The sequence below is a fragment of the Candoia aspera genome, chromosome 2 (assembly GCF_035149785.1).
Source record: "Candoia aspera isolate rCanAsp1 chromosome 2, rCanAsp1.hap2, whole genome shotgun sequence".
Taxonomy (NCBI): Eukaryota; Metazoa; Chordata; class Lepidosauria; order Squamata; family Boidae; genus Candoia; species Candoia aspera.
The window spans coordinates 10,556,093-10,583,937 of record NC_086154.1 but is presented as its reverse complement, the minus strand read 5'-3'; the positions used below and the strand labels follow the sequence as shown (position 1 = coordinate 10,583,937).

Below are 27,845 nucleotides of genomic sequence, written 5' to 3'. Positions count from 1 at the left end.
TTGTGAACTGCTTTCTCATTTCTGGGACAAACAAGCAAAAAAGAGCATGAGACAGCCCTGCCTATAAGTTCTCATCTTTCCTTCTTTCCATAGAAAGGCTGAAAGCGTTAAGGTGTTTGTTCAATCATTTGTTCAAAAACAGCAGTCCTCCTAAACCTTTCCAGTGCAACTGAATCATGCAGCGGGCACGTCAAGGAGGGTGACCGAAAAATTCCCTCGTCCACCTTGCAGCATGTTACTCTGCCTGCAGGCTTTCCTCTCTTGGGTCACCTTCTTTCTGGGGTGCCTGCCACCATCTTGACTTTTTTGACCACACTCTGCAGCGTGAGGAAGTGAAGCTGGGATTGCTGTCTGTGCTTGGGAAAATCAGCTGCAGCCCGGTAGAAATGCTTCGCACCCCACTTCCCTGACGCTCAGCACAGCACATGCTTTCCCCCCTAAGTTGTAGTTTTAGCCTTCCTGTGGAGTTGATCTCTTGGTCTGGCCTACCTAGTAGGGTGACACTAGGGTGCCGTTCAGTTCTGGCACTAGGTCTGGCCTATAGCTGAAAGCCATGGCCAGTTCTCCAGCTTCACCTCTCTCCCCCTTCTCCTCTCCCTTGACCCATCTTAGAGATGGATGTGAAAGCGGGCACAGAGCAAGCCCTCCTCCTGCCACAGGCACCGGCACATTTCTTGCATCCAACACAAGCGCATGAGGCTGTCGGTTGATTAATAAGCCCCGGAGTCGAGCCATTAACCTCTCTGCAACTTTTCAGCATTTGTGCCTTTGATGAGCATGAGCTGTTGCCACAAGCCAATTGTTCATTTTTAAAGCCAAGGCTGGCTGTGTTTCTCACTCGGATCAGGAAGTGCACTTACAACCAGATTAGAGGGGGGAACTAATGAGTCATTTGGAGGAGCGAACTCCTCCCTCCAGTTTTAGCCTGAACAGAAATGCGGGGCGGGGGGGGGGAGAGATTTAACGAGGCACCAGATCAGGGAAAGCTAACCTAAATATTGCTTTTTTATCACTTTTCTCTTTTTCCTCACTCCAAAGTAAGAAAGAAAGATTGATCCAGATCAGGACACCACAGCACAGGAAATGTCATGACCTCACGGCACTTCCATGCCGTAATTTATTCATTTAGTGTTTGTGTCTTTTGGGTCAGATTTGGCTCCTGGTGACTAAATGGAGAGGTCCCTGCAGTTTTCTTGGCAACTGTTTTTGGAAGTGGTTGGCCCTTGCCTTTTCCTTCCTGGGGCTGAGAAAGAGGGACTGGCCCACAATCACCCAGCTGGCCTTGTGCCTAAGGTGGGGCTCGAACTCACAGTCTCTCGGTTTCTAGCCCGGTGCCTTTAACCACTACACCAAATGAGCTCTCGCGCAACAACTAGGGAACATTAAAATAATTGAAAACCTCCCCCGATCCTAGGACTATATATTTTTGAATTTGCTTTATTTGTCCTTTTACCACCATTGCTACGTGAATGGGGAGGTGTTTAGGGGGGATATTGTGGCTAGGAAAAGAGGGATTAAATTTCTTCTCCCTCCATGCTATAATTCTAACCTTGATTGAGTTGGCATCTGTCCATTTCTATTCTGGAGTATGAGAATAGCAGCTTTCTCTAATCTAGAGAGGCAGCCAAAGCCGTGGCTGCTTCCCTCAGCTGTGACTCATCTGCTGCTCCTTTGCGTTTGCTTTGTGTAAAGGCTGGCCTCGATAGAAAGAAATGGACGTAATAAGTCACTGGCGTTTCTTTAAAACCGTGTTTTCTGTGCACGCCAGCACATTTCTTTGCCTTCTGCATATGGCTGACCAGAACACAGGGATGGCAGCTCATTAATAAAACAATGGGGAGCCAAATGCTTTAAGCCTGCTCCCTCTGCAGCCAGAAACAGTGAGGCTTGCACTAAGTCTGTAAAATGTCCTGCCAGCCTCTTTTCTTCATTATTTTCCCCCTCTACTTTTCCCCACCCTGTTCGGCTCGCAAGCCTTAGGAAGAATCTGGTGTTTGCTGGCTTATTTCAAATCAAGGGTGATTGAGGATTGCCAGGAACAAAGAAATGAGGGTGGATTTCAGAGGGATTGATGTGGGCAAATGGTGGAAATTGTGAAAGAGGCAGGTGAGGTATATATTAAAAAATGGAAAATAGATACTTGGGGAATAATGACTTGGCTCAGGCCCAGCTGCTGGACTCACGAGACCCTGGTTACACATGGATCAGCTCCCTTGTCTCCAAGGTTGGCTCTCACCGGTAGGTTTTTCTGGTAGTGGAGGCATAAAGTGAAAACACTGGTGGCCAAGGACCACTACGGTAGTCCTCACTTAACGACTGTCCTGTTTAGTGACTGTTCAAAGTTACAAGAGCGCTGAAAAAGTAACTTTACGACCAGTCCTCGCATTTACAGCTGTTGCAGCATCCCATGGTTGCAATCGACATTTGGGTACTTCACAACTGGCTTCCGACAACCAGAGTCAATGGAGAAGCCAACAATAAAATCAGAAATCATGGTCATGTGATGTCTTGCTTAACGACCATGGTGAGTCGCTTAATGACCGAATGGAAAGTGAGGCCATAAGTCGGGCATGGTCAAGTGATGTTAACTACCACGTTGCTTAGCAATGGACTTGCCAGTCCCAATTGTGGTCATTAAGTGAGGACCACCTGTATTTTAATTCCCCATTAAGTTTCTGAATGATGCTACTTCAGTGGCATTATGGGAAATTAAAACGGCACTTAGTCTAAGACAATGGTTATTGCCCAAGGTGCTAAGCTAAGAAAAGCAAAATGAGAAAAGACGCCAGGCACCAGCAGTGTGCCCTACTCTACGGGCTTTAAGAATTGCTCAAGGATGCAAAGGGAAAGGAAAGACAGAAAAGGAAGTCTATGAGAAGATCAAGAAAGGCAGTTATGCGGACAGAGAAAGAGGTTCACCTGCTGTGACAGCATCGATAGAGACGGGTCCAAACTGCTTTTTCCCAGAGAGACCGTAGAGGCTGAACTTATATTTGTGGGAAGGTATTAGGTTAGAGATGAAAACTGTCTGGGAGTCCACACCGACAGGCACAGTTTGAGGCTTCCCTTGGGCATCTTTGTATTGGACGAGGAAAGAGTCAAATTTCCCAGACGAGATCGTCCACGAAAGGCGGACAGAATCGTTGGTGACTCCGGAGATGGCGAGATCACCCAGCTTGGGTTTTGTCTCTGAGTCCTTCCCTCGGACTGGAACAAATAAAAATATAAGATGTTATGAAGGTTGCCGTGCTTTTCGCAAAGTGCTGAGTGAGTGAGCGAGCGCAGGACATCTGAAGGAAAAGGAAACATAGCTAAAACTAGCTTACACCCACTCTAGACTTTCTGCCCCTCAAGAGCTTTCTATCCTGGCAAACCATCCTGGCTTCCACCATGGCCATACACTACTGAATCCATTGCTTTTTCTTCTCTAAACTTTTCCCCTCTTTTTCTGAGAATCTTATCACCTTGAAGGAACTTGAATGGATTCTGCAAAATTTAGGGGAAAAAGCACTTTTTTTGAAAAAAAAAAAAGCCATGGTCCCTTGAGAAGTCTTCCCTTACTCCCTTGTAGAGAGCTTTTTCCTCTCTTAGTCGTTGTCTGCAGAGATGTCCTTGCGTTATTGACTCTAGAGGGAAAGCCCATCCTAGTTATATAAGGATCTACATGTATATCTACGTATAGGGCTGATGGAAAAAATCTTGAAAGGGAATAATCAAGTGGGGAGAAAGGGATTTTTTTCCTTCTTAAAGAATTTTGAGTCTCTGACCTGTGACTGCTTCCGTAGAAACCGGACCTAACCGTTTCTGCTGAGAGATGCCATAGAGGTTGAACTTATATCTGTGGGAGGGCACCAAGTTGGAAATGACAATGTCCCGGGCATTGCTATCTACGGACAGCCCCTGGGGATTGCCCTCTGCGTCTCTGTACTCGATGCTGAAGGATTCAAATTTGCCAGTCAAGACCCTCCAGGTCAGACGAAGAGATGTGCCGGTGACGTTGGAAGCTGAGAGCTTCCCCAAACTGGGTTGAGGAGCAACTTGCAGCCCAGAAGGTTTTGGGACTAAGGAAACAAAACATAGAAAAGTCAAATCGACTTGAGCTCTGGACCTGAAAGAGATCGTGGGAAGCAGGGGGAAGAATGTTCAGTTGATGTGAGAAGAGGCAGCCCAGCCCAGAGGCAGGGCTATGGGAAGGAAACAGAGTCTGCCTTAATTGGCTTATGGTAAGTATGCCAATAAAGTATGTATGCATGTATGTATGTATGTATTGAGCTTATCAGCCACCTTCTCACACAGTAATCCCAGGCAGCTCACAATCACTGATAAAAGTGATAATATACAGACAGATAATACCCTTCACACCAGGCGCTAGACCACCCATACTGTTGCCCCCGACTCAACGCCATCCTAGGATTTTACTCTTCTGGTTTTCAATATTCTGTTTTATCCTTGACCAGCATGAAAGATGCCTTCCTGAAATCCACAAGGTTCTCACTTTGGGGGTTTACAAGCAATGGAGGGCTTGGTAGAATCATATAAGCCTTTCCTTTCCTTGGCACAACCAGAAAAAAAAAAAAACCCAGAGCAATATGAGCCTCAGGCTAATATGTAGCAGCAAAGATGAAAAAATGTGCAGACTGCTTGGGAAAAAGCAAAAGCAGTAGCAACTGTGCAAAATACAGGTAGTCTTCGACTTACGGCCATTCATTTAGTGACTGTTCAAAGTTATGACGGTGCTGAAAAAAGTGACTTATGACTGGTCCTTGCACTTAAGACCGTCACAGCATCCCTGAGGTCAGGTGATCAAAATTCAGGTGCTTGGCAACCGGCATGTACTTATGACGATTGCAGCGTCCCGGGGTCACGAGATCACCATTTGTGACCTTCCCAGCTGGCTTCCAACAAGCAAAGTCAGTGGGGGAGGCCAGATTCACTTAACGACCATGGTAAAAAAAGGTCATAAAATCGGTGTGACTCACTTAACAACTGCCTCATTTAGCAATGGAAGTACCGGTCCCAATTGTGGTTGTAAGTCGAGGACTACCTGTATGGTGGGGTGGATCTGTTTATTTCATATTCAGCCCACTCATATGCAGCAGCATCAATAGGGGTGAAGGGGGCAAAGGGAGGGTCAGACTGACATAAACAGTGTTGCGATGCAAGCCCCATCTCTTTTCTACGTGCATTACGATGTCACACGCATGCGTACAATTTTCCTAGTAGCAACACAGAACTGAAACCAGAAACAGCCAACGTGCCTTTGAGATGGAAAATGGGAAGAGATTTGTCTCAGGAAGGAGAAGTGTTATAGCAAGAAGAGAAAAAGTTGCAAGGGAGCCTGGTGGGCTGCAACTGACCTGTGACAGCCTCCACAGATATGGGCCCAAGACGCTTGCGACGGGAGACCCCATAAAGGTTGAACTTGTATCGGTGTGAAGGGACCAAGTCGTGGAACCGCAGCAAACGCAAGCTGCCATCTACAGGCAGCGCGTGGGATTTGCCCCCCGCGTCCCGGTACTGGATAATAAAGGAGTCAAAATTCCCAGATTCCACAGTCCAGGACAGCAGAAGGGATTGCGATGTGATGTTATGAGCTGACAGTGTTCCAAGCTTCAGCGGTTGGGTGCCTTGGCCTGGAAGAGAGGAGGAAGATCATCTGGGTTGAAAATATCATAGTGCCACCTTTCCTGAGAAAGGTTACACAGGGGAATACTGTAGGATTGCTCTTTGGGATTTGGGTGTACTAATTTTGTTACTTTTTAAAAAAAAAAATCTGTTTCTACAGAAAACATAGCAGAAAGGAACAAACCAACTGGAGAAGCGGGGTCGCAGGACCAGACAGCAGATCTGTGCAAATTTTCTTTAAAAAAACAACACCTGTGCCTACACTTCAAACTTCAATTTTTAAAAAGTTAGGTTGCGAGGCATATGGATTTTCATTAACAATGAATGTTAATGAAAGGAAAGGGAAGTAAATGGACAATATTCTATTCCAAATGCATCCAGTGAGGTTCCTAGTGCTATTAAACTGAAGGCACTATACAGCCAGTTTCTTCAATGAGATTGTCTCTTTTAAGATGATGTAATTCTGTTATCATCTCTATCAACCTGAATTCTATTTCTATGTCATCTCCATCAATGCCAGCCCTGTATCATCTCTTTTTCTTTTGGCGCCTTTGAGTCAGGGTTGACTCCTGGTGACTGCCTGGACTGCAGTAGTCCCTGCCGTTCTTTTGGCAAGATTTGTGGAGTGGTTTGCCCCGGCCTTCTTCTTTCTAGGGCCGAGAGAGAGCGGTTGGCCCAAGGTCAGAGTCTTCTGCTTTCCAGCCCAATGCCTCCCCCCCCCCAGTGGTTCCTGTATTATTTATACCCATGATATATTGGAATCAGCCGGCAGCAAATACACTGAAAGGGCTGGAAGTAAGGAGCGACAGTCATTCTTCTGCTCTGATCTGGCTTTGAAACTGGAGCAAAATCCTCTTGTGGAAATCCTCAGGGTTATTCCAGGAGGAACAAATCCAAGTTTCCGGTGCTTACAGTTCAGCAGCAGTACAGGCAACTTTTCTGTCCGGGTCCTACCGAGGCATGAATGATTCTGTTGGCAAGGCACCCAAGTGGGTGGGATCAAAATGCTTGGGAGCCCCTTTTTCGATTATTGTTGTTGTTTATTCGTTCAGTCGCTTCCGACTCTTCGTGACTTCACGGACCAGCCCACGCCAGAGCTTCCTGTCGGTCGTCAACACCCCCAGCTCCCCCGGGGATGAGTCCGTCACCTCTAGAATATCATCCATCCACCTTGCCCTTGGTCGGCCCCTCTTCCTTTTGCCCTCCACTCTCCCCAGCATCAGCATCTTCTCCAGGGTGTCCTGTCTTCTCATTATGTGGCCAAAGTATTTCAGGTTTGCCTTTAATATCATTCCCTCAAGTGAGCAGTCTGGCTTTATTTCCTGGAGGATGGACTGGTTTGATCTTCTGGCAGTCCAAGGCACTCTCAGAATTTTCCTCCAACACCACAGTTCCAAAGCATCGATCTTCCTTCTCTCAGCCTTCCTTATGGTCCAGCTCTCGCAGCCATATGTTACTACGGGGAACACCATTGTTTTAATTATGGGGACCTTTGTTGTCAGTGTGATGTCTCTGCTCTTAACTATTTTATCGAGATTGGTCATTGCTCTTCTCCCAAGGATTAAGCGTCTTCTGATTTCCTGACTGCAGTCAGCATCTGCAGTAATCTTCACACCTAGAAATACAAAGTCTTTCACTGCTTCTACATTTTCTCCCTCTATTTGCCAGTTATCAATCAAGCTGGTTGCCGTAATCTTGGTTTTTTTGAGGTTTAGCTGCAAGCCAGCTTTTGCACTTTCTTCTTTCACCTTCATCATGAGGCTCCTCAGTTCCTCTTCACTTTCAGCCATCAAAGTGGTATCATCTGCATATCTGAGATTGTTAATGTTTCTTCCAGCGATTTTAACTCCAACCTTGGATTCCTCAAGCCCAGCATGTCGCATGATGTGTTCGGCATACAAGTTGAATTGGTAGGGTGAGAGTATACAGCCCTGCCATACTCCTTTCCCAATCTTAAACCAGTCCGTTGTTCCGTGGTCTGTTCTTACTGTTGCTACTTGGTCGTTATACAGATTCTTCAGGAGGCATACAAGATGACTTGGTATCCCCACACCGCTAAGAACTTGCCACAATTTGTTATGGTCCACACAGTCAAAGACTTTAGAATAGTCAATAAAACAGAAATAGATGTTTTTCTGAAACTTCCTGGCTTTTTCCATTATCCAGCGGATATTGGCAATTTGGTCCCTCGTTCCTCTGCCTTTTCTAAACCCAGGTTGTACATCTGGCAATTCTCGCTCCATGAATTGCTGAAGTCTACCTTGCAGGATCTTGAGCATTACCTTACTGGCATGTGAAATGAGTGCCACTGTTTGATAGTTTGAACATTCTTGAGTGTTTCCCTTTTTTGGTATGGGGATATCAGTTGATTTTTTCCAATCTGATGGCCATTCCTGTGTTTTCGAAATTTGCTGGCATATAGCATGCATTACGTTGACAGCATCATCTTGCAAGATTTTGAACAGTTCAGCTGGGATGCCGTCGTCTCCTGCTGTCTTGTTATTAGCAATGCTTCTTAAGGCCCACTCAACCTCACTCTTCAGGATGTCTGGCTCTAGCTCACTGACCACACCGTCAAAGCTACCCCCGATATTGTTATCCTTCCTATACAGGTCTTCTGTATATTCTTGCCACCTTTTCTTGATCTCTTCTTCTTCTGTTAGGTCCCTGCCACCTTTGTTTTTGATCATACCCATCTTTGCCTGGAATTTACCTCCGATGTTTCTAATTTTCTGGAAGAGGTCTCTTGTCCTTCCTATTCTATTGTCTTCTTCCACTTCCACGCATTGCTTGTTTAAAAATAATTCCTTACCTCTTCTGGCTAACCTCTGGAATTTTGCATTTAATTGGGCATATCTCCCCCTATCACTGTTGCCTTTTGCTTTCCTTCTTTCTTGGGCTACTTCTAGTGTCTCAGCAGACAGCCATTTTGCCTTCTTGGTTTTCTCTTTCTTTGGGATGTATTTTGTTGCCGCCTCCTGAATAATGTTGCGAACTTCTGTCCATAGTTCTTCCGGGACCCTATCTACTAAGCCCAGTCCCTTAAATCTATTCTTCACCTCCACTGCATATTCCTTAGGAATATTAGTGAGCTCATATCTAGCTGATCTGTGGGTCTTCCCTAATCTCTTTAGTCTGATCCTAAATTGTGCAATTTTCCATTATGCAGGTGCTTAAAACACGATTAATAGGCTAATTTCTGCTCATGGCATCTGCCCATGCTCCCCAAGACTGGTATGTCCTCCACCCTGGCCCTATTTCAATGAGCTCTTGAGAACTGTCTTTATCCCCACAGCTATCCCTGGGTTAGTGTGGATGTGATGAACCCCTTGTAGGGTGTTCTGGTTGTTTGAATGATTTCTCCCCCTCCCCCAGACTTTTGATGCTTTCTGTATTTTATAATATTTTACAGTTGTAGTGTGTAAGCCAAAGAGCCTCGTGTGGTGCAGAGGGGTAGGTGGCAGCATTGCAACCGAAAACTCTCCCCACAACCCAAGTCTGATCCCAGAAGAAGCTGGATTCTCGGGTAACTGGCTCAGGTCGACTCAGCCTTCCATCCTTCCTAGGTTGGTAAAATGAGCGCCCAGCTTGCTGGGGAAGGTGATGACTGGGGAAGGCAATGGCAAACCACCCCGCTATATTCTGCCAAGAAAATGTCACGAAAGCGGCGTCCCCATCAAAGGGTTAGACATGACTCGGTGCTTGCACAGGGGACCTTTCACCTTCCACAGTGTGTAAACCACAGTTGTAACAGATTGGGTGGGCCTCTAATTTCCATATAATAAACAAACAGTTAAACAAACATAACAATTAAATAAAATCAATGCCATTGCAAAGCCCCCGAAGCCAAGTTTCCCTCTGACCTGTGACGGCAGTGGTAGAAATGGGACCGAGGCGTTTGCGCCCACTCAGGCCGTAAAGGTTAAACTTGTATCTGTGAGAAGGAGCCAGGTTGGGGATGATGATGTTGCGTGACGTGCCGTTCAAGGACAGCACTTGGGGCCTGCCCTCTGAGTCCTTGTACTGGAGCAAGAAAGAATCAAAATGTCCAGCAGCCAGGGTCCAGAACAAAGCCACTGAGTTGTTAGTAACCTGAGAGACAGAGAGGTTTCCTAGCTGGGGCCAAACGGTCACTTCTTCAGATACTTCTGCAATTGAAGAAGAGAAGGATAAAGAAGAAAGCAGATGCTTGTCAAACTTTAATTTACATAAATGTTTACACCTGTCATAGCCTTCCAGTTGGAGTGCATCGGGGCAGGAGGCCAACCTGCCAGAGAGAACTGGGAGCAGAAAATGGAGAAGAGACAGAATTAAACCATACAAGTCCAGGGTCTGGGAAGTCAGGAAGCTGAAGTGACTTGAAGGGATAAAAGCTTTGGGCTTTAGAACAGATTTTCCCAACATGGTGCTTTGGGTGGGACTGCAACCTCCACCATTCCCAGCCAACCCGGCAACAAGGTATGTTGGTTGGGGATGATGGGAGTTGTCGCTTAACGCATCAGGAAGTTGCATCAGAAAAGATGGTTTTCAGTCCATGCTCAGAAGGCACATCTCTGGAGTCCTCAGTGAAGAATTACGGACAATGAGCTTCTGCAAAAGAAAGCTTGTCTGATTTTACAGGCCAGCTGAAAGAATCTGGAAGACACTCTGGTGCTGCGTACACTTTGAACTCATAAGGGCCGATAGGACTGACGGACATTCTATGCAAACAGACTGCAGCAACCACCGAGCTGAAATGGGGAGCAGGAAGGAGAACAGTTTTGCAAAAAACATTTATGGGAACCAAATGCATTTCCGAAGTGGTGAAAACTATAGAGGAAGTGTTCAGTGATGCCTGATTGATTGGAATCACTCACTTGATTAATACATAAAACTTCCAGGTTCCCTTGCCCTCAATATATATCTTGTGGGCAAAATGATAAGGCTGTGCTGTGCAGCAATCGGGACTGGGAGAGGAAAAAGGTGACCTGGACTTAGTGGGGTTTTTGAAAACCCTACACCTAACTCGGAGACAGTTTTGGTGGCCCTCGCTGAGGAAGGACGTCAAGACATATGTGGCATCCTGCCCAGTGTGCGCTATGGCCAAGCGACCAGCTGGCAAACCCCAGGGGTTGCTGCAACCCATGGCTGAACCCTCCCGCCCTTGGGATGAAATCTCAATGGACTTCATAGTAGACTTACCGCCCAGCCAAAAGAAAACGGTCATTTGGGTTGTAAAAGACTACTTTTCAAAACAAGCCCATTTCATCCCCTGCGCCTCGATCCCGTCAGCCCAACAGCTGGCAAAACTGTTCCTAGTCCACGTGTACCGCCTACACGGCTGCCCCTCCCGCTTGGTGACCGATAGGGGCACACAATTTACCTCGAGGTTTTGGCGGGCTTTTTTGAAACTGATAGGTACCCAGCAAGCCCTGTCAACCTCCTGGCATCCCCAGACGGATGGATCCACAGAGATCCTTAATGACACACTGGAGCAATTCCTCTGCTCCTACATAAACTACCACCAGGACGACTGGGTGGACCTCCTCCCGTTTGCAGAGGTTGCATACAACAACGTGATACACCAAAGCACGGGAAAAAACCCCTTTGGGGTGATGTCGGGGCGGGAGTTTGTCCCCATCCCTGAACTACCTCAGCCTCCGTCCCCAGCAGTGGCCGCCTGTGATTGGGGTGAGAAACTTGCAGATTCCTGGCCGGTCATCAAGGACACACTTAAAGAGGCACAAACTGCGTACAAATTGCAAGCGGACAAACACCGGTGCCAGCAACCAACGTTTCAGGTGGGGGACATGGTCTATCTATCCACCAGATTCATAAAATCGCTGCAACCGTCAAAGAAGCTGGCCCCAAAGTTTATTGGACCATTCCAGGTGACACAAATCGTGAACCCAGTCACGGTGCGCTTGGACCTGCCCCATAATTTAAAGAGACTGCACCCAGTATTTCATTGCAGCTTACTCAAGCCGGCAAGTGATCCCTCCCGGTGGCACCCACGCACCCCCCCCCCCAGTGATGATAGACGGGCAACAACATTTCGAAGTGAAGGAGGTACTTGACTCCCGCAAGCGGCGGGGCTCCCTCCAATACCTAGTAAAGTGGAAACACTTTCCACACCCTGAGTGGGTCGCTGCCCGCGACGTCCAGGCCCCCGACCTGATCCACACCTTCCATACCGCCTATCCCTCCAAACCCGCGGCTTAACCTTCTCAAAGGGGGGCAGTATGTCATGATCACCGTTGCGATGCTTGGGACATCGCAACGGCTCGCATGACAATGCAGGGAAATGAGTCCTGGGCGGATTAAGGGAAAAGGCAACTAGGTAACAAAAGAGAGCAACAAGTGCTGGCAACAAAGTATCAACTCTAGCGGAGGCACGGAAGAGAAAGATACAATGTTGCAAAGAAAGCAATTGACAAGACCAGACCACAAGGCGCGCCCGAGCTGTCAAAGAGATTACGAACCTGATCGCCCGGCAATGAACCATCACCGGCCAGGGAAGCAATCAAGGAAACGCCTGGAGCACAGGAGGGGCTCCACGACCCCTCACCTACCGGCAACGGAACTGACGGGGCTCGGGGGCGCACCCAGAGTAAGAAGGGGTGGAGCACTGACCGGCGCGGGCTATTTAAAACCCGTTCCGGCACGCTCCACTCACTCTCAGCTTCCTTAAAGGGCACGCATACTGTTACTCAAATAAAACCAGAACCTAAGCCTACACTAGCATCTGTGTTTTTACTGGGTAGCAGGCAGAGCCTGACATTAACCTTTAAAAACTCCATCATGGGGCACCTTATGGAAAGGTAAACAATTTGAAAACCACTGCCTTATAGAGCTATCCTTCTTGCCATCTGTGATCCTAGAAACCACTGCCTTATAGAGCTATCCTTCTTGCCATCTGTGATCCTTGCCATCTGTGATCCATTTGCCTGCCCAAATCAATTTTATTTGTGCGCCTGTTAGAAATATAGAAGTTTGTTGGTTAAATCCATCCATCAATTCAATTATAGGGAAGAGGCACTGCTTTCAGATATATATTGTCTCTCTAGCCAAAAGGATACACATTCCTGAACCTGTAAAATACCCCTACTGACCTGTCATGGTGTGAACTGAGAGAGGCCCAAGGTGCTTGTAGCCAGAAACTCCAAATATGTCAAACTGATATGTCTGTGCAGGTGTGAGGTTGTAGAGATGGAGGGAGCGCATGGCTCCGTCAACAGGTACTGTCTGTGGGTTGCCTGCAGCGTCCTTGTACTGGATGATGAAAGAGTCAAAGCTTCCTTCCTGGATGCTCCAGGAGAGGAGAAGGGAATTAGGGGTGACCTCAGAGATAGCGACATCTCCAAGGCTGGGCTGAATGCTCTTGGCTGTAGTTTCCTCCGCTTGTTCCTTTTTGTCAACCTGTCCAGATGTTTCTGCAGCTGCAAAGATAAAAGAGGAAGATGATGGAGGATCTTCAGGTATAACTTCCAGGAAGAAATTTGACATTTCACCCTGCAGGCAGAGCAGTGGAGATTCTTGTAAGATTTCAAATGTTTGCCTTTTATTAACATGCATGTATCTGGCAAATATCAATGAAGGGCTCTCCATGGGCCACCATAAGTGAGATGAAATTTTGCTTCCTCTAAGCAATCCAAAGTCTATGCCAAGAAAAAAAAAAGATTCTGTGATTTTCATGCACTATGCGCTTAAAAGAAATAGGCATAGTTTCTCTTTGTTTAACTGATTTTGCATTTTGATTAATCTGTTCTAGTTCTGTAAGCCAGGCAGAAGATCCTCACAGATTTCAGAACATTTAGGAAGTACTGACTGTGTTTCACTTTCAGACATATCCTTGATTGATGCTTTTATTAGTTTTAAAAATAAAATCCTATTCCCTCTGTTCAAAGGAAATCTTAGCCAGATTTCTGGCTTCTGAAATGTCCTGAGCTATTTGCAACCAGGTTTGTTTTGAGTGGCATTGGACTCATTGGACCCGCACTGCAAAAAATCAGACCCAGACATGAATAAACGTTGAATATTGATTAAATTTACTTCAGAGTGTTAATTCCAGAGTTAAAAGAAAGAAGTGCAGTCTTTATTGCATTACTCGCAGAGCAAAAAGTGCCAGTTTTCAGTAGCTCTTTAGGGCAATTGTTTTGTGGTTTGTTGAAAGGAGATTAATTCAGAGTCCCTCCTTTGGGGGCAGATGGGCGGTGATAAAAATTAAATAAATAAATTCATTCATACATTCATTCATTCATTCTTCAATCAAGACGTACTAGATTTCTGACCTGGCCAGTCATAACTTCTGTCAACCTGATGACCTGGTCCTCTATTTCACACCATATAGTCTAGACATTTGTTTCTATTTTTATTTTTACAGTACTGGCCAGAATCAACTAGTGTGGTTTGCTGTATAGGACCAATGTTGATGATTCAGATTAAAAATGCAGCTCATTATTTTCAGGAAGGAAAGCTACTTCTGTGTTAAAAGGATACAAAGGTCAATACACATACTTGAGAACCCTAAAACAAAAAAACCAAATTTCAGCTCACAATGACCAGAAATTTGTGTTTCTTTTAAAATGGATGCCAATAATCTGAGAAGCCAATGGTGCCTCACTGATAAATTCTGTACCTGTAAGCACATTCTCCCTTATTTCTGCAACTGTGTTGCACACTGAACTCTGCTTAACTTTTAAAAGAAATGGACAAAGAAGAAAGATGGAAGAGAACATGAGACAGACGACGATAATGGGACATGCCAGTCTTTCCAGAATGTTTCAGAGATAAGGACCTAGAAACCAGTGAAGGAAAGCTGGAATCCAAGTGTAGCCAAGGTAAAACTGATTGTATCTCTCCCACTCTGTTTTCTGTTGCTAACCTGTTGTCACCGCTTGGGCAGAGATTGGTCCGAGTCGCTGTTTCCCAGAGATACCATAAAGATTGAACTTGTATTTGTGGGAAGGTGATAGATTGGAAATGGTGACCTCCCGGGACTCTCCTCTTAAAGGATACGCCTGTGGTCTTCCCTCGACATCTTTGTACTGGACTGAGAAAGAATCAAAGCTTCCCACTGGGACACTCCACGACAGCCGGGCTGAATTACCGGTGACCTCTAGGACTGAGAGCATGCCCATCTGGGGGCTCGTTGCAGCAGGGACCTCCGGGCCCACCCCTTGTTGCTTCTCATTGTCCGCTGTTGCTAGAGAGGAAAGAAACATGGTTGAGCGAGGGGGACAGTGAAAGGCCGATGCTGGGATACATTGACCTCTTCCTTCTTCCCAGAGAGAAAGTTCACCTCATGAGCTTCCCAAGTCTGGAGCCCTCTAAACAAGTTTGATGACATCACCCAGAATTTCCAACCAGCACAAGTTTGGAAAAAAGTGATATACACTGTCAGCATCCTGTCTTTTCTAGCAATGAAACTACTAGGAATTCTTACACTGGTTTATTGATGGCCATTTTCAGATACGTTGGCTCATACATCTGCTCTGTTTTATGCCTGTATATTTCTGTAACTTTGAAAAAAATCCAAGCATTTGTATTTTCTAACCGTACTTTTTCTGAAAATATGCATGCGTGTGCAGGCGCACACATACACACACACACAGGATATATTCTTATATATTCCTCATTGCTGGATGCATACAGCAAAGGCAATATATTCATCTTTCAGAAATGCTTGGATTCCAGCACTGAGCAGGGAGGTTGAACTTGATGACCTAAATGACCCTTCCAGCAATATGGTTAATATTCTACCTGGCTTGGTCTTATTCCAGGAGGCGGGTTTTAGATTAGTGTCCATCACAGTTTGCAAAGACTACAGGTAGTCCTCGACTTACAACCACAATTGGGACCAGAACTTCCGTTGCTAAGTGAGGTAGTCACTTAGTGAGTCACACCCGATTTTACAAGACTTTTGCCACAGCTGTTAAGCGAATCACCACAGTCGTTAAGTGAATCGTGTGGTCATTAAGTGAATCCAGCTTCCCCCATTGACCTCGCTTGTCAGAAGCCAGCTGGGAAGGTTGCAAATGGCAATCACCTGACCCCAGGACACTGCAACTGTCGTAAATAGATGCCAGTTGCCAAGCGTCTGAAATTTTGATCACGTGACTGCAGGGATGCTGCAACAGTTGTAAGTGTGAGGACCAGTCATAAGTAACTTTTCAGCGCTGTTGTAACTTTGAATGGTCAGTAAATGAATGGCCATAAGTCAAGGACTACCTGTATATTTTTCACGGATCCCTGGGAAATAACATGTCAGTGTAATGCTGTGAAGGATGAGGGAAGACAAGGACGCTACGCCTCTAAAATGGTGGGGAATATGAATGGTTCGCTTGAGCCCAGGAGCTGGGAAGAAGGGTAGGGCAAGAGGGAATGGCTGTCTCGCAAGCTCTGCAAAGGGAAAAACTGGAAAAATAAAATTGCAAAGGTGGGTGTGGGGAGGGAACAGTTTTGCTCTGGTTTCAGATTTAACCAGTGAAAGGTAAGAAATAAGTTGACTCGGCTTCTGAAAACAGCCAGTGTCATGAGATTGTGTAGATCCGGTGCTGTTCCTGAACTATGCAAAGAGTAGGACGCTCTGTGGATTGGTTAAGGAGACTTCACCAAGCGTCTCTCACTGGGGATCCCACCTGGGGTATGAAATCCGTTCTCTTGCCATAGGGATTGTTATTCGCCTCCACTTACAATGCATTGGCTTATTTCTAAATGAAACCAACAGTATGAGAATTCCATAAATTGCCAGTCTGCCCTCATTCAAAGGAAACCAAAACTGAGATAACCTATCCTTGAATTGCTTAAAGAATTTTATTTATTTATTTATTTATTTATTTAATTTATTTTCTATCCTGTCTTTATTATTTTTTATAAATAACTCAAGGTGGCAAACATACCAAATATTCCTTCCTCCTCCTATTTTCCCCACAACAGCAACCCTGTGGGGTGGGTTGGGCTGAGAGAGAGTGACCAGCCCAAGGTCACCCAGCCAGTTTTCATGCCTAAGGTGGGACTAGAACTCTCATACCACGCCTGATTGGCTCTTGGACTGAGAGAGAGGGACTGGCCCAAGGTCACCCAGCTGGCTTTCAAGCCTAAGGTGGGACTAGAACTCTCGTACCATGCCTGATTGGCTCTTGGGCTGAGAGAGAGGGACTGGCCCAAGGTCACCCAGCTGGCTTTCAAGCCTAAGGTGGGACTAGAACTCTCCATCTCCTGGTTTATAGCCCTGTTGCCTTAACCACTAGACCATGATGATACATGTACTGGGAGAAGACTGGGGAGATGATGAAACAGGCACTAGGCTGGCACAGCTGCTGCCATAATAAACCTTTAGGTTCCCACAAAGCACTGCGGGCTCTTCAACTCAATCCCATTAAATTAGGGGTAATTACTTTTTCCAGAGGCCTCATTCATTCCCCTTTTTTTTCAGCTTCTGAATCAAAAAGGAACCACAGCAGAGTCACCAGAGAAGAGAGAGCCAAACATTTTGGCTCTCTGTTGGGACATTTAACCTTTATTTCTTCAGACACCTGTCAAAAATTGCATTAGATGGCAGACACTTGGTTCCTTTTTAAAAATAGATCTGAAATCAAAGCTCTAAGGAAGGGCTGTTTGAAACAGAAATATAGGACAAAGAGAAATAAGGAAAGAAAAGTTGCAAAGAGAAGAATCCCACTGTTTAAATCTTCTACTCACCTGTGACAGTACTGACACTGACTGGTCCGAAATGTCTGCTTCCAGAGATGCCATACAAACCGAACTTGTATCTATGGGAAGGTACCAGATAATAGATCACAATGGTGTTGGTTTCCTTGTCCACAGGTACCAATTGTGGTTTGTTTTCAGCATCTTTGTACTGGATCTGGAAGGAGTCAAAGGTCCCAGCAGGGACATTCCAAGAGAGGCGGACAGAATTGCTGTTGACATCAGACACAGAGAGCTCCCCAAGATTGGGGTTTGGAGATGGCCCTGGAGGTCCAGTCTCCTTTATGTCCTCGCTTGGAGATAGTGGAGCTGAAAAAAAGGAAGGGTGAAAAAAATGAGGGCCGGGGGAAAGATGATTGCAGAGCAAAACCTAGACTGTGGACCGTCTAGATGACACCTTTATTCACTCTGATTGAAGATCAACTTGGTGTACCGCAAACCACCTAACAAATGTGTTGTGCCTGGGTTGACTTTGGCCTCACTTAAAGTAATCTCTTGGTTAAAAAAAGAAGAGGAATGGATCATCGACAGACAGGGGCAGGGAAAGGGAAGTTTCAAACTGACGATTCCTGAAAAAAAGAATGCACTTTGGAAGACCATAAGAAAACTCCACTGGGAAAAGGAATCCAAGACAGAATATAACAAGCATGATGAAACCTTCTCTGTGCCAACAGAAGAGATCATACAGAAATAGAAAATGGTGCTAGCCTAATGTCATTTTTTTGACCCAGAAGGAAGGATCATTCCTCTGCCCTGAGTCTTGTTCCCACCACAGCCACTATCTGGACAATGTAGAAAGGAAGGTTTTACTCTTAATTTGACTAAGTTCTGCTCAAGTTGTTTCGAAGGTACCGGGACTACGATTATGGTGCTCCCTCCAGATGTTATGTTTCTGGAGCCTTAGATTCCTCTCTGTTGCTAGAACTCGTTCCTCAAGCCATCACAGAGCTTGCCCTCAGCCCTTGACTGCTACATAAAGCGCCAGAGAGAAAGATAATGGAGTTCAGTATTATGCCCCAGGATGATTTAAGGCATTGTCTCACTGACTGCAAGGGTGACACTCTAGCAGCGTTGCCCAGCCTTGGCAACTTTAAGATGCACGAGCTTCAACTCCCAGAATTCCTCAGCCAGTTGAAGTCCTCACATGCCAACACTGCTCTTTGAGAAGAACCACACATTTCCCTCAGCCTAGGGAGGATGGTCAGGGGTGAGTACAGTGTTAAGGCACTGGCGGAAATGGGGCCAAGGCATTTGCCACCAGAGATGCTGTAGAGGTCAAACTGGTAACTGTGAGATGGAGTCAGGTTAGAGACCACAGTGTCATGGGAAGCACCATCCAGAGGCAAAGTCTGCAGAGCTCCATCTTCATACTGAACCAGGAAGGAGCCAAAAGTCCCCATTGGGACACTCCAGGAAAGGCGAAGAGAATTGCTGGTGGTTTCGGAGATGGAGAGTTTCCCCAAGCTGGACTTACCTTCCCCGTTTTCATCCTCTTCTTCTTCTTCCTCCTCTGGTTCAGCTAAAACAGAAAAAAGGGGAGGGGGCAGAGAAGAGATCCCTTCACCATTAAATATGTCCTCTCTGGATTTTTTCTACAAAAAGGTAATGGAGAGAAAGCATAGAAAGGGCTCCCACAAATGAATGGGTGAGAGGTGTCCAAAAGACAAATGGTAAGAACATGTCCACAGCAGCTCCTTCTGTCCAACCAAGGGAAAAAAAATAAAAGGGAAGAGAAGTTGGAAAATGGAGGTAAAAGAAAAACAAGGACTGCTGTAAGAATCATGAACCTGGAAAGCGCTTCAAGTCAAGCAGAGGTTTGGGAAGGGGGGCATTAATCTCCAGCTAGAAAATTTCCAGCAAAGTATACCAATTCCGAGTTAACCTGTTGAATAGGATAATTCCTCTTTACATGTACCCCAGCAAGAACCACTGTGATTTGGTATTTGCAGGACTCCACAACATCTGGAAGTCCACAGGACCCCAAATCCTGTCTCAGAAGGTTTTATTTATTTGTTTGTTTCAATTGATGGATTGATTATGTGCCATCCAATTGACATCAACTCATATCCACATAGGTAGATTTTTCCATGATGATCTGTACCCAGCCTGGTCCTTCACGTCTTCCAACAGTGCATCTACCATGTCATACACTGTTATGCCCACCTCCCATTTTATTTTTTCAAATTTATTTTTGAATGCATCTCCTGCCTTTTGGTTTACTGAAGTGCTCAAGCTGGTGTACCACAAACAAACAAAACGTAACATATAAAACATGACAACAAAGAAGTATGGAATGCACCATGAATTTGCATGAGGATCAGACAAGATGTTACAGAGTGGTTTAGCTATTTTTCGGATGGGGAGGAGAGGGGAAAGGGAGGAGACTGCTTCTGCTAACCTGTGGTGGCTTCAGAAGAAATAGGACCAATACGTTTGTGACCAGAAAATCCATAAAGGTTGAACTTGTACTTGTGGGATGGAGCCAGATTCAAAACGGTGACTTCATGAGAACCTCCCTCCACAGGCAGTGTTTGGGTTTTGCCCTCCTCATCTTTATATTGGAGCAGGAAGGAGTCAAAGCTCCCCATGGAGGTGGTCCAAGAGAGAAGAACAGAGCTGCTCGTGACCCCAGAGGTGGAGAGCTCTCCTAAGGAGGCCTTGGGTGCATCTTCCTTCTTTGTGATGGATGCTGGGAGCAGAAAGGGAAAACAGGAATGAAAACAGTGTCTGACAAGTAATGTGGATCAGAGGCAAAGAAATTGGAATCATGTGAGGCCAAACTGGAGTCCTAGTGTTTGGAAAATTGTTTCTTGCTTGCAAAAAAGAAGGGTATTTGGGGGATCAAAAGAATTTCACAAAAAGTTGGAGAAGAGATGTCACCTTACTTTCTCGTCAATGTCTTTTGCTTTTTTAAAGTTCCCAATGCACCACAACTGCACATGAAAGCTTCCTGCTACCGGCCAACCTCTATGTTTCCTTTCTACTGCCGGGTGTTGACTGCCCCCCCCCCATTTAAAGTTCAGGTCAAGTGATGGTTGCAGGAAGAACTGGCACATAGTGGTGACACACAAGACTTTTCTAAAAAGAGAGCAACCATAATGCAGCAGGAGGATGAACTGACATTGCTGTTCCTCACCATCTGGATTCCAACTGAAATCCGGATCCCAAACTACCAAAGATTGCTCCAAGTCACTTTCCTGCCATTTCTTGATGAATGGAGCATGACATTCAGCAATCTTTCAAATCCCTTCTCCACCAATAATGGTTATGACAATCAAGGTGGATAAATCAGATCACCTAAGCTAGGTTCTTACAGCGCTTTTTCTTTTTCATCACCTGCTTTCTGAATTTCAGAAGTTCAAGTTCACTTGGACATAACCATTTTTTTTTATCACTAGAGTGTTGCCTCCTGATCAGGGGTTCCAAGAACATTTTTTAAAACAGGTTTTGCAGCATGGTCAGGTTTGAAAGAGTATGGACTTCTGTTGGTGGGAAGAAGGTAAGCCAGTTATGGTTTTGTCTCAAGGGCTGGGCATGGCCTGAGGTCTGCTTTCCACATCTTGGTAGTGGACTAAGAAGGAATCAAAGTTCTCTATGTGAACAGTCCAAAGATGGGCTGAATTCCCAGTGATATTAGAAATAGATATTAGGATATTAGAACTATTAGAGATATTAGAACAATTCGAGATATTAGAACGATTAGAGATTAGAACTGTCCCAAGATGGATGGAGCTCCATTTTCCTCCCAGGTGGTGCTACAGGAGAAAGTCAGGAGGATCAACCAGAACTTTTGATTAATCTGTTATCACTTTATATTGGCCATGTGAATGATAACTGAACCCCAGCACTGAAAACAGGGACCTGAAAAAGGCACCCAGTTCTTAGGAAGCTGACCTGTGACGGCATCAGTAGAAATAGGGCCCATGCGCTTGCGACCGGAAAGTCCATAAAGGTTGAACTTGTATCTGCGGGATGGAACCAGGTTGGGGACGGTGATCTCACGCAAATCTCCCTCCACCGGAACTGCCTGGGCCTGGCCTTCGGCGTCCTTGTACTGAATTGCAAAAGAGTCAAAGCGCCCCGTGAGGACGCTCCAGGACAGACGGACAGAATTGCTGGTGATCTCTGAAGCAGAGAGCTCTCCTAGGCTGGGAGGAATCACAGGGTCCTGTGGACCTGGTGCTAGGAGAGGAAGGAAGAAGGGTTGATGAATTTTTGGATAACATATGAAGTTAAGTAAGTGGCTCAGAAGATGACAGGCCCCTGGCTGGCCCCTTTGGGAATCAAAATGGTGGCCAACCCCACTGTGGCTTGGCCTAGGGTACTTCTGTAAATGTCTTGCCTATCTTTGGCTGACAAAATAACCAAACCCAAAGGTAGTATGGGATACACTTAAGCTATATCAAGAAGAACATCCACCTCTGTTCCTGGCCTTACCCTATACCATAACATCTTTGCATCAACACTCCATCTACTATTCTTAAAAAGTGTGCCCCCTGACCATTAAAGCGTTGCTTGGCTTTGACACAGGTACACTGGAATGAGACAGCAATGAAGGGGATTAAGAGTAAGAAAAAAAATTTACCCTGGTCCCCTTAAAATCAGTTCAGGCTGGTGGCCATTTTGGGATAGCAAAATGTATATTTTGTTTTGTGCTATTTTCATGGCTTTGTATTGTCCTTTGTTTTTAAATGTTTTTAACAATTTGTAAACTGCCCAGAGTCACTGGGAGTCAGGCTAATAATAATAATAATAATAATAATAATGATGATGATGATGATGATGATAATGATAATGATAATGATAATGATAATGATAATGATAATGATAATGATAATGATGTGATTTGGTGCCAGGTCTGATGAACGCCACCCAGAGTCACCTTGTGTGAGATGGACGGCCATATAAATTTGATAAATAAATAAATAAAATAAATAAATAATGATGATTTATAGTCTGCCTTCATCTTGTACAATTCCAGGTGGTGTGCACAATGCTCCCAACTCCTTTTTCCCTACAACAACAACCCTATGAAGTGGGTTGGGCTAGCCCAGAGTTGCCCTGCTGGCTATTAGAGGAAGGACTAGAACTCTCAGTCTCCCAGTTTCTAGTCTAGCTTCTTTGCTACTCACATCAAACTGGCTCCAAAATTTGCCAAAAAGAGAAAAACAATATATCAGAAGTAGGAAGAGGTAATGCTCCAGAGGATTTGGGCTGTCACTAACTGCCTGATAATGTGGTTAAGTTGCTGAGCTAGAAACCAGGAGACTGAGAGTTCTAGTCCTGCCTTAGGCATGAAAGCCGGCTGGGTGACCTTGGGCCAGTCCCTCTCTCTCAGCCCAAGAGCCAATCAGGCGTAGTAGGAGAGTTCTAGTCCCGCCTTAGGCATGAAAGCCGGCTGGGTGACCTTGGGCCAGTCCCTCTCTCTCAGCCCAAGAGCCAATCAGGCGTAGTAGGAGAGTTCTAGTCCCGCCTTACGCATGAAAGCCAGCTGGGTGACCTTGGGCCAGTCACTCTCCCTCAGCCCAACTCACCTCACAGGGTTGTTGTTGTGGGGAAAATAGGAGGAGGAAGGAATATGAGTTATTTATAAAAATAATAAAGGTGGGATTTAAAGAAAGAAAGAGAGAAAGAAAGAAAGAAAGCCCAGCCTGCCAGTCAGCCTACATGTGGCATCACCAGCTTTCTAGGGCAGCCATGATTTAGGCTTTTAAAAAGGAATCACAATACAGTATCACTCCCCCACAAAGAGGATGTTTTCAGAAAGTGGTTTCAAAGGTATTAAAAGAACTTCTCTTGCTGACCTGTGACGGCGTCCACAGAAACTGGGCCAAAACGCTTGTGACTGGAGACTCCGTAGAGGTTAAACTTATATCTGCGGGCAGGAACCAGGCTGGGGACGATGACTTCATAAGAGCTCCCTTCCACAGGTATGGCTTGGGGCTTGCCATCCACGTTCTTGTACTGGATCACAAAAGAGTCAAAGTTCCCAGTGTGGACGGTCCATGAGAGAAGGGCAGAATTATGGGTGATGTTGGAAACAGAAAGCTCTCCCAAGCTGGGCTGAACTGGTGGTCTTGTGGCTAATGGGGCTGAAAAAGACAGAAGGAACAAAAAAGGACACAACTGAATGGAAGAATTCGTGGAAAAGAGGTATTCAGTGGCTATTACTAGATATACTTGGGGTTGGCCTCAAAGGCAGCGTATCTCTGATTGTCACTGGCTGGAAAATTAAGAATAAGACAAGACTTATTTTATGGACAACCGTTATCTGGAACAGGAGAGCAATTATGGAAAACCTACACTAAAGAAAGGGGAAATGTGCAAGATACGTGGATGCTGGATATCTCATTCTCTGGAACCTCAGCTTGAAATAGAAAACATAGGACCACTGATGTACACAGATCGTTTGCTCAGAAGTGCTCTTGATAACCTTTCTCAGTGGAGATGGGGCCTAGATGCTTCTTGCCTGAGACGCCATAGAAACTGATCAGGTCATCTGTGAGAGGGAGGCAGGTCATGGTGATGGAGAGAGCAAAAGCTTGCATAGATAGGTAGTCCTCACTTAACAATGATAACTGGGACCGGAATTTCCATTGCTAAGCAATGAGGTCATAAAATGCGAAGTCACATGACTGTGCCACTTAGCAATGGAAATTACGGCACTTCTGGTTGCCGTTGTTAAGCGAATCATGGCAGGTCGTTAAGCGAGGATGTCACAAGGTCTCCATTTGTGACCTCCTGCTGGCTTCCCAATTGACTTTGCTTGTAAGAAGCTGGCAAAGAAGGTTGCCCAAATATCAAACAAGCCCCATGTCTGCCAGCGTCTGTATGTCAGAAAAAGCTAAGATCACTCTGTGTACGTGTGTGTGAAAAATTACCATAAATCAGCAAGAAACAGGCAAAGAATTTAAAAAGTCCAGTTGCAGTCACATGGACAGGAGTTACTGTAAAAACAAATCAATATGTGTTAGATGAAAGCTTCTTGTTAGCAATGCTGCCTCTAGTGAAAATGAAAAAAATTAAAAAGAGGAATTTCCCCCACAGGAGATTAAAGTTGCAATTCAATATCTGAAAAGTGCCCAGCTACGCTGACCCCTGAAGCTGACCTGTGGTGGCATCGGTGGAGAGGGGGCTGGACCGTTTGCGCCCGGAGACTCCATAGAGGTTGAACTTGTATCTGCGGGAAGGAGCCAGGTTGGTCACAGTGACTTCATTGGAGCCTCCCTCCAGGGGCAATGCTTGGGGTTGACCATCTGCATTCTTGTACTGGACCAGGAAGGAGTCAAAGCTCCCGGTGGGGACGGTCCAATGGAGGCGGACAGAATCGCTTGTGACATCAAGGACTGAGAACTCCCCCAGGCTGGGTTGGACAGGAACTGCCTCCTCTGGGTCTGAAGATGGGGCTAAACCAGATAAAGACAGCAGCCAGGAGAGATAAATCATTTAGTATAACTCTTCAACACTGCTAAGAAAAATTAAGTAAAGCAGCAACATGTTAAAGTAAATAGGAGACTTCATGCAAAGGGCTGTAAGAAGATGCTTCCATATTTCTAAGGAGAAATGAAGAATCCTTCTGAAATGGTGTCAGACTGATAGTTTGAAAGGAAGAAAATCATGACATATGTATCCTTGTGTTAAAATAGGCATTTGGAGGAGAAAGAAAATACATAAAAAGAGAACTTAAAAAACCGCATGCTTGGCCAAACACTGGAAAAACAATAAATGCATGTAATGTGGCTACTCTGGCAGCAGAAGTAAAAGAAACAAATTAATGATTGAACAGATTTAAAAAATTGAAAACAGAGCATGACATCTGAAAGCTTCCAATGAACTTCTTCCTGTGGCTGACCTGTTAAGGCATCAGCAGAGAGGACACTAGTCTTCTTCCTCCCAGAGACTCCATAGAGGATGAACTTATATCGGTGGGAGGGGGCCAGGTTGCTCACAGTGACTTCATGAGAGCTTCCATCCACAGGCAAGACTTGGGGTTGGCCCTCTGCATCCTTGTACTGGACCAGGAAGGAGTCAAAGCTCCCGGTGGGGACGGTCCAATGGAGTCGGACAGAATTGCTTGTGATATCAAGGACTGAGAGCTCCCCCAGGCTGGGTTGGACAGGAATTGCCTCCTCTGAGTCTGTAAGGCGGGCTAAAACAGTGAAATGGAAAAAAGGCTTGGTTAGAATTCAATGATACTTATTAAAGGAACCAAGAAAGTTAATATAAACATACAAGAGCTCAGAAGCCCACAACCACACTGCTTCTTGAAGCTGACCTGTGGTGGCATCGATGGAGAGGGGGCCGGAGCGTTTGCGCCCGGAGACTCCATAGAGGTTGAACTTGTATCTGCGGGAAGGAGCCAGGCTGGTCACAGTGACTTCATTGGAGCCTCCCTCCACAGGCAACGCTTGGGGTTGGCCCTCTGCATCCTTGTATTGGACCAGGAAGGAGTCAAAGCTCCCGGTGGGGACGGTCCAATGGAGACGGACAGAATCGCTTGTGACATCAAGGATTGAGAACTCCCCCAGGCTGGGTTGGACAGGAATTGGCTCCTCTGAGTCTGTAATGTGAGCTAAAACAGAAATGAAAAAAAAAAGACTTAGTTATGATTTCCCTGGTCTTCAAGATGCCGCCCAAGAGCTGGACGAATCAGTAAAAAGGTGACTTGTTAAGGAAATCAAAAACGATAATATGGAAGAATAACATCTGAAGAGCCTCCAGCTATGCTCACTCCTGAAGCTGACCTGTGGTGGCATCGGTGGAGAGGGGGCCGGAGCGTTTGTGTCCGGACACTCCATAGAGGTTGAACTTGTATCTGCGGGAAGGAGCCAGGTTGGTCACAGTGACTTCATTGGAGCCTCCCTCCACGGGCAACGCTTGGGGTTGGCCCTCTGCATCCTTGTACTGGACCAGGAAGGAGTCAAAGCTCCCGGTGGGGACGGTCCAATGCAGACGGACAGAATCGCTTGTGACATCAAGGACTGAGAGCTCCCCCAGGCTGGGTTGGACAGGAACTGCCTCCTCTGAGTCTGTAAGGCGGGCTAAAACAGAAATGAAAAAAAGAGGCTTAGTTATGATTTCCCTGGTCTTGGAGACACCACCCAAGAGCTGGACGAATCAGTGAAAAGGTGGCTTGTCAAGGAAATCAAGAACGTTAATATGGAAGAATAATATCTGAAGAGCCTCCAGCTACGCTCACTCCTGAAGCTGACCTGTGGTGGCATTGGTGGAGAGGGGGCCGGAGCGTTTGCGCCCGGAGACTCCATAGAGGTTGAACTTGTATCTGCGGGAAGGAGCCAGGTTGGTCACAGTGACTTCATTGGAGCCTCCCTCCACGGGCAACGCTTGGGGTTGGCCCTCTGCATCCTTGTACTGGACCAGGAAGGAGTCAAAGCTCCCGGTGGGGACAGTCCAATGGAGATGGACAGAATTGCTTGTGACATCAAGGACCGAGAGCTCCCCCAGGCTGGGTTGGACAGGCACTTCCTTCTCAACATCTGGAGTTGGAGCTAAAACATAGAAACAAATGGAAACTGTTACTACAATCTTTCTTCTGTCTACACAACTCAGGTGTTGGCACATTGCTCTGTAAATTTTGCTGTTTTATTATTGCCATACTTTGAGATGATATCAACAGAGTTAATAATGACTCTTCAGTTGCTTATGTTAAGGAGGTGTCTATTGTTCTTGGCTCCATTGCCACTCCTGCAATCTATCAATTCATTAACCAATGTGGATGATTTTGGCCTGTGGGCAGGCTATCACCCTGTAAGAAGAAATCTACACTTGATCCCCAGCAACAGATTGTTGATATGTGTTGTTCAACAAGATTTGAATTGATGTGTTTGTTTGTTTTAAATGGGGCTCAGTTAATACATTTACATCATCATCATCGTCGTCATCATCATCATCATCATCATCAACATCATTTAAAATCTACTGGCTGCCCAACTCCAGTTTTGTATATTTGTGTGTCTGTAGGATACAAATAAACAGCAATAACTTTAAGCCAAAGGAAGAACCCTTTGGTTCCACCAGTATTGTAGAACTTCTATTTGGTCACTAAAAGTTGAAAATGACTTGATGGCTCATAATCAATCAATCAGTTAGGATTTGTATTGATTTCAATCTTTTTAAAACAGTTAATTGAGCATTTAATATATTTGGGTGTGCCGTTTGTAGCTGATTTCTTTTGATTCATTATAATTCTCTTCCATAACATTCATTGATGAAAACAAGCTGGTCACAGTCCAATACATTTAGGTTATAAAGAAGGAAATGAAGAGGAGCTCTTGGTACTTGTGAAGGGTGTGCAGGTCTGTGTGTAGAGTGTAAGAGTCTCTATTCTGTCACTTGCTCTTCTGTTTGCTGCTTTTTCACAACTAGTTCTGTTGGCATCTTTCCTATCCTGGGAGTACTTTCTCAAATCAAGGAGCTACAAGGCAACTTTTGGAAACTGATTACTAATGTAGATAGTCTTTCTGTTCATGGGGTTGGGGAAATCATGCTGATCAGCAAGGTGTACCTCT

At 45.6% G+C, this 27,845-nt stretch overlaps 1 protein-coding gene across 1 annotated transcript in view; it reads right to left on the bottom strand.

Annotated features, from left to right (window-relative positions):
* Positions 1-27,845, bottom strand: part of LOC134489855 (tenascin-X-like) — a 112,592-nt gene that overhangs the window by 23,004 nt on the left and 61,743 nt on the right. The window contains exons 26-38 of the mRNA XM_063292728.1: positions 26,857-26,873; positions 26,529-26,813; positions 25,592-25,888; positions 25,169-25,465; positions 24,426-24,722; positions 23,121-23,408; positions 21,211-21,498; positions 14,489-14,809; positions 12,717-13,043; positions 9,489-9,773; positions 5,358-5,633; positions 3,768-4,061; positions 2,920-3,207 (exon numbers count right to left, since the gene is read on the bottom strand). Coding sequence (XP_063148798.1) covers positions 2,920-3,207; positions 3,768-4,061; positions 5,358-5,633; positions 9,489-9,773; positions 12,717-13,043; positions 14,489-14,809; positions 21,211-21,498; positions 23,121-23,408; positions 24,426-24,722; positions 25,169-25,465; positions 25,592-25,888; positions 26,529-26,813; positions 26,857-26,873 — 3,560 coding nt within the window. The remainder of the gene's footprint in view (positions 1-2,919; positions 3,208-3,767; positions 4,062-5,357; positions 5,634-9,488; positions 9,774-12,716; positions 13,044-14,488; positions 14,810-21,210; positions 21,499-23,120; positions 23,409-24,425; positions 24,723-25,168; positions 25,466-25,591; positions 25,889-26,528; positions 26,814-26,856; positions 26,874-27,845) is intronic.